This window comes from Lycium ferocissimum, chromosome 4 (genome assembly GCF_029784015.1).
Source record: "Lycium ferocissimum isolate CSIRO_LF1 chromosome 4, AGI_CSIRO_Lferr_CH_V1, whole genome shotgun sequence".
Taxonomy (NCBI): Eukaryota; Viridiplantae; Streptophyta; class Magnoliopsida; order Solanales; family Solanaceae; genus Lycium; species Lycium ferocissimum.
Genome location: NC_081345.1, coordinates 33,321,432 through 33,328,257, shown reverse-complemented (window position 1 = coordinate 33,328,257; position 6,826 = coordinate 33,321,432). Strand labels below are relative to the sequence as shown.

The following is a 6,826-nucleotide window of genomic DNA, read 5'->3' as shown; positions in this document are numbered from 1 at the left end:
AATGAGACGCTTTTAAAGGTGAAACGAAGGCTATAAAATTTCCATAACACGTCATTGCAATGGGGATGAAAGACTCAAGTCTCATACCTTGCAATAAACTATAACAGATATATTAACAAATTAGAATTAGGATCCAACCTCCTTCTCACTTCCACCGGAAGAAATCTATTGTCTTTACATATCATTTGTCATTATATTCCAAATAAAGTAACGTAACTCTACTGAAAACAAACAGACGTGCTACATTTCGACAATATTGTTGAGTTGAACTAATAAGATTTGATCGGAAAGTATTCTTGCTTCTATCATTAGCTCTAATAATTTGCAATTTTGGTTTTCTATTATCACTTTTTCAATCACTCTATCCCAATTACGTGTTTCATTAAATCCATAGTTAGCACCTACCTGTATTTTGTTCGGAAAGAATTTTAATTTGGGTACACAAATAATGCTTATATATCAATTTCGCATCTTTGTCAAACAGAGTCAATCTCAAAGATTTTCTTAAAGTTTGCACACAAGTTACATCTCCAATCAAAGGCAAATCATCTTAAATTTGTTTGTGGCTGTGCTTTTGAGGATTCTTGCGACGGTGCTGATCCTCATTCATTGACACGGATATAGACACATGACTATCTCAGACGCCGCCGTCCCCCATTAATGCACAGTATAATTAAGCCCATTTTCAGTTGTTCTCAAGCATAAATACTACTCTCTCCTGATCAAAAAAAAGAGTCCACTTAATCATTTGCACAACCCTAAGAAATACTAACTCCTGCATAAAAAAAGAATTACTAAACTACCCCAAATTTAACATGCGGGATTTGATTATATAACACTTATGGAATTAAAAACAAGGGTTTTCTCGATTTTTTAATTTGAACCTTTTTTTATTGATCCAGGCCTAACTCTTTATCCAGAGTACAAAATTGAGATCCATCAAAAGCCAATTACACGTAATTATGTAGAGTCAATGTAGATTGATAACTTACAAAAGAAGGTATTTAAACTACTGCAAGTCTGCAGCCGTCAAATAACATCGGTTGTACAATAAATGTTCATCTTGTTTCTGTTTACTTCAGTTGCTCAATTCCTTTTCCATTCGGGGCTAGAGCTCAACTCAAACCATTTATGGATGCCAGCGAACCTTTCATGAAAGACCACTTTAAAGGGGCAGTAAATCAGGCATACTTAAGGTTATTCTTGAAAATGAGTAGAATTATAGCATGCAAACACTTTTAAAATTACTTTCAAGAATGATTAATTAGTAAAGTTTAATTCAAACTTGTATGAACATTCTCCTTCTCAACGCTTCTTTGTATTGAAAAAATGACCTGATAATCTTTGAAATACTTACTAAAAATGGGATAAATAGTCCTCGAAGGACACTTGGCAAGGGTGTGTTGACACCTTGTAGAAAATTACACTGTAGATAGATTAAATATAGGTATTGCAGATATATTTAATTTTGACCTTTCACACATTGGGTCCGCCACCGATATCTGCAGTCCGCAAGAACACGTATCCTATTTTAGGCCTCATTTGTTTTCATTAAGATTAAGACGTACGAGATTTGAATGCACGTACGGAATGATTAAGATGTTGTCTCAGAAGTACGAACAACTGAATGATTAAGGTAATTTGTTTTCAATATACGAATGTGCATAATGTATTTATTTAAATATAATAAATATACAATTCAAATTAAAAAATAAACTAAATAGTAGAAAATAAAAATACAAATTTAATAAAAAAATATTATTTGATTAAAAAAAAATAAAACATTTATGTTTGATAGTCATGGTGGAGATGTTTGTAGTCTTGGTGGGTGGTGAGTAGGGGTGGAGGGGTGGTAGGTGGTAGGGTGGTTGGGGGTGGGGTGGGAGGTAGTGAGGCAGTGTTGGTGGGGAGTGAGGGTGGGGGGTAATGGGGGAGGTGGAGGTGGGGGTAGTGGGGGGGAGTGGGGAGTGGGGAGTGGGGGGAGTGGGGAGTGGTGTGTTATGGGGTAGGGGTTGGTGGTGTGGGGTAGGGATTGGTGGTGGGGAGTGGGGGTGGGTGGTGTGGGGTGGGATTGGGGCGGGTGGTGGGGTGGGGTGGTAGGGGAGTGGGGGTTGGAGTGGAGGGAGGGTGGGTGGTAGGGGAGGGGGGAGGGGGGGAGGTTTATGGGGGGTTGGGGGGGTTTTCCTGATAAAAATTTCTCCCTTTTTCAAGTTAAGATTTTAATCTTAAAAAGATCTATTTTGACCTAAATTGTTAAACACAAAAAAAAGCCAAGGGCTTTAAACTTTGATTCGACTATTAAAAAAGAGGCCCAGGTTGTTTAACAAAACATCCCAAAAACACCCAATCATTAAAACAAACAAGGTACCCCCTTTTCCCAAAAAAAGTTTCGCTTTTGCGAAAAAAAATTTGTTTTCCTTTTTAAATTCAAGACAAAAAAGGAATTGTTTTTTCTTATATTAAAAAAATATTTCTTTTTTGTAAAACCCCGAAAATCCAAAAAATAAGGCTAGTTTAGTAAACTATGCTTTATTTTATTTTTTTCTCTTAACGGACGTGAAAGAGCTAAAACGACTCTTATTTTTTAGTGGAAGGAGAAATTTGATAAAGGGTCATTTGCACATTTTCCGGTGGTCTTTAATTTTTGCCCTCAAATGTGGTCTTTGTTTTTTGCCTTTCCCTAAAACCTCTTGTTCCGTTTGAACCCCGCCGCTAAAAAGTAAAAAAAATTTGCAAGGAAAGTTTGGGATTCGCAAAACGAGTTTCAAACTTACCTTATGCCTCAAACTCTCCCCGATCAAAGGTTTGATGCAAACTTATTTAAGGCGGAGTTTGCTTCGCGATAAGACAATTCTACCTTAAGGAAGTAGTTTTGCCTTTCAGTATAAGAAAAACTTCCTTAAAGGTAGAGTTTTGCATTAAGGCAGAACATTTTTTTTTTTTTTGAATTTTGCAAAACTCCGCCTTGAGGCCTAACTTTTGCCCAAATAAGCCTAATTTTGCTACGAAACTCTGCCTTGCGATTTTTTTTTTCCTAAGCCAAGGTTCGAAACCACAAAACTATGTAATGGAAAGACAAAAATTAAAGACGGTCAAATTTTAAGGGCCATTCCGCACAAGAAAAAGATTTATAAAAGTCATTTTTCGCATTGCCCCGCTTTGGGGTGGTCTTTTAAAATTTTCTTTTAATTTGGGTCTTTAAATTATGCCTCATAGCCGGCTCAATTTTGCGCTCGCGTTGTAACCCGAGCGTTCACGCAAAAATCATGAGGTTCGGTTCGAACTCCCCTCAAAACATAAATAAAAAAAAAAAAATCTGCGGGAAGGTCTTGTGCGGTACGGGACCAAGCACTTTTAAGAAAATTACCAAAGTTAGCGGAACCGCATACCATGCCTTATGAGTAGATTGGGCAAGCGGGTCCGCATAAATTTGAAATTCCTTAACAAATTTACCCGTCCAAGTCTTAATTGGCAATTTTAATTGCTTAACTAAAGTTCTTAAAGTCACGCAAGATACTTAGTTACGTTTAACCAAAGTTCAATCAACGATAATAGGAAAAGACTTCTACGCTTAACTAAGTCACTCAAAAAGTGTTGCGGAAAAAGCATAAAAGTCAATAGCTGACTGAGTTGGATTGGATTGAAGCCGAAAATATTTGTGTTTACGACCCAAAATAACAGCCCAAACAACTAGTTGGGTTGGGTTGAAGCCGAAGAGTAAGGTAGGCCCAAATCATCGTCAATCATAACCGTCCAAAAATATTTATTGGTAGCGTCCGATCTAGGGCAAACTGCGGAGTAGGGTTTTAAACTTAATTACTCAAAACTTTGAGTCCCTCTTCCGTCCGAGAGAGCGAGAGAAAGGTAGGAAAGATGGTGCAGAGAGTGACTTACAGGAAGCGCCATAGCTATGCCACCAAATCCAACCAACACCGTGTCGTCAAAACCCCTGGTACTAATCCTACTTCTTTACTTTTATTATTTGTGATGATTCATCCCATTTTAACTACTACTCCCTCTATCCCAGGTGGGAAGTTGGTGTATCAGACAACCAAGAAGAGGGCTAGTGGTCCTAAGTGCCCCGTCACTGGAAAGAGGATTCAGGGGGTAATGCCTTTCTTTCCTTCGACATATTCTTCGTCATTTAGATCTTAAGTTTTTATATTTTTCTGTTTCCAGAGCTGTGCTTTGCATTTTTGTTTAAGGTGTCCATGCCTTTAGTGATATGATTGCATTGTGTTGCATCTTGTTCACCATATGTTTTCTATAATGTTACATGCTGTTGTACTCCCCACAGGATTAGATCATGTGTTCCTAATTGGAGCTGCATTTTACATTCTTTGTTAGGAATTGGAGCTGTTTCTGATGTAGTCTGTAATTTCTTTGGATGGTTTCTGACTCATACTGTCTCTTCTGTTATAGTGTGAGCATGAATGTTGAATCTAGGTGTGATTTTTTTTTTTCTTTTCATTGTGTCCATTATAACAATAGTGGAGCTATAGTTGTACATGGTGTTGGGCATTTAACACTTGTCAGCCTGCTGATGGATCTGATAATCTTCGTCCTGTGTTTGGCGTTTAAAAATTTATATTACGGAATTCATCAAATCTTAGTAGGTTATTGAATAACCGGTAGTTAATTATTCATGCATTTGGAGAAATTTAATAATCTTGAAGCTTTGCTTTATTACAGATTCCACATTTGAGACCAACAGAGTATAAGAGATCCAGACTGTCTAGGAACAGGAGGACTGTGAACCGTGCCTATGGTGGAGTTTTGTCTGGAGGAGCAGTGAGGGAAAGGTTTGTTCTCTTAAAGTTTGTTGGATTAGCCATGTGTATTATATGGCTCCTTCATTTTCTTGTTGTTAAACTTGACTAATTGGGGGTAATGTTGGATTTGCAGGATTGTCCGAGCTTTCTTGGTGGAAGAGCAAAAAATTGTTAAGAAGGTTTTGAAGATCCAAAAAACCAAAGAAAAATTGGCAGCTAAGAGCTAAGCAGAGAGTTTTTAGGGAATTTTCTTTTAAGTTTTAATGAAATTTTGACATTCAAGTGTTTACTATATGTGTGCTACAAATGACTTGATTGCTACAACAATTTGAGGAGCATTTTGCTTTAGTTGGTTATATTTTGATTCCATTGCTTTTCTATATGAATTTGGTTGTTAGTCTATCTTAAGTTACCTAATATATCAGACTGTTTCTTCTTGCTAGTGAGTCATTACTATGAGCGACTCATTGACTGTGAAAGCAATGTGCTAAAAGCAATTAGACGTGGCAATTGTCTGAAATGTTTGTGGTCGGTCCTCTATTCTTGATTGAAGGACGTCTTTCTCATGTCTGACATTTTGTTACTCATGAAGCTGCAAGTAGTTTCACTTTATACACATTGCTTGTAACAGAGATGTATACAAGTGAATCCAAAGTGTTTTGTTGATTTTTGGAGCATGAAATTTGTGCACACTGGTATATTAATCTGATTAAGGGGGAAAATTTTGGAGCCTTGAATTTAAATTTAAAGGTTGCACTGTATGTGGATTTGTGATGTGCCTTTATACAAATTTATATGACTATCTAGGACCTGAACTTGTCTTTGACAGTAAGCCTCTGGAGCCATGAGTGGAATCATTTTTATTTTAGTTACAAAGTTTGTTGGGATTTGGTATCTGAGAACGGTACTGTGCTTTTAATTGGATGGCACTTTGGGTATGTTTTGCCTAAAGATCTTGATAAACGAAACCAAGTTTTCATGTGGAGGAATAACTTCTTTCACGACAGTCTGCTCTAGTAATGTTGTCACCAGGAAGATATGAGTGGAGAATCTTCACGGCAAGAACCTCTTCCTGAGCCTTGTAAGCATATAGTGTTGCAGCCATCATGATATCCAGAGCATCCCACTGTTCTCTGTGGATTTTGCGACCTTTCATTCCTTCTTCCAGCACTTGTTGTCTCTCCCACAGTTTTTCACACGCTTTTCTGTGCTTCTCCCTGGGAAAACATGATCTTGGATATGCTGTCAAACAACCGAGGATACAGGCAGCACAAATTAACAAAATCTAGATGAGGAAAGATCTTTAAGCTGATGTAAAATCTCACCAGTTGGATGTAACCAGCCCAGAAACGAACTCTGGCTCTGTCGTAAGGCTCTATTGGCAGTAGTTTAGGTTCATGCTTCCAAGTTTCATCGATATATTCAATGATGACAAGTGATTCCACAATAGCTCTACCATTGTGAATCAGCACGGTACCCCTTTGTGAACTGGGTTGTGTTGGAGAAGGACTCTTGTTTCGCACAAACTCTAAAAATATGCCTTTGATCTTGAGAGCAAGTTCAACTCTCTTCGAATGTGTGCTATTGTTTGCTAGAAGCGTTAACTTGTTCTCCTCTTGCATCCTCTCTTGTAACTGATTTCTGCTCCAGATGCTGCTTAGTTTTGGCATAGTTTGGACCAAGTCTGTTGTCACTTCTTTAATCCCCAAAGGGCTAATGAGCCATCATAGGCAAACGTCTTACCTTATTATGTTGGAGGACTGATCATTTACGTGATTGATGAAGTAAACAGTTGAGAGTGTCATATTAGAACTGATTTGACAAAGCAGGATAAAATAATTTCACAAGTCTTGCACAGGTTTCACTAAACCTGTCAACCATCAAACCGGTTCAAACCGTGAACGACCGGTAAACCGACCGGTGGAACGTGATATTAACCGTTCCTGTTTTTATTTTTTGGAACCGGATCCGGATCCATCGGTAAACCGGTCGATTATTTTTTTTTTTTTTAATTAAATAGCGTTGTCGGCATCTCATTTGGGCCCCCCTTTTTT

The 6,826-nt window shown here is 37.8% G+C and overlaps 2 protein-coding genes across 3 annotated transcripts; one reads left to right on the top strand and one right to left on the bottom strand.

The window, feature by feature from the left end:
* Window positions 1-3,809: 3,809 nt before the first annotated feature.
* LOC132052404 (large ribosomal subunit protein eL34) lies at window positions 3,810-5,128 on the top strand. Of its 2 annotated transcripts, XM_059443925.1 has the most exons (4): window positions 3,810-3,952; window positions 4,028-4,107; window positions 4,693-4,802; window positions 4,906-5,128. In XM_059443925.1, the coding sequence occupies exons 1-4, from the start codon at window positions 3,874-3,876 to the stop codon at window positions 4,997-4,999; spliced, it is 363 nt and encodes a 120-aa protein (XP_059299908.1). In that variant the 5' UTR covers window positions 3,810-3,873; the 3' UTR covers window positions 5,000-5,128. The 2 variants fall into 2 exon arrangements, with proteins under 2 accessions (XP_059299908.1, XP_059299907.1); XM_059443924.1 differs by having other exon boundaries at window positions 3,837-4,107.
* A 620-nt stretch (window positions 5,129-5,748) lies between these two features.
* Window positions 5,749-6,442, bottom strand: LOC132053961 (glutathione S-transferase U10-like). Its single transcript, XM_059446049.1, has 2 exons — window positions 6,112-6,442; window positions 5,749-6,014 (listed from the first exon to the last, which is right to left on the bottom strand). Exons 1-2 carry the CDS (start codon window positions 6,440-6,442, stop codon window positions 5,749-5,751), a joined length of 597 nt encoding a protein of 198 aa, XP_059302032.1.
* Window positions 6,443-6,826: the final 384 nt, after the last annotated feature.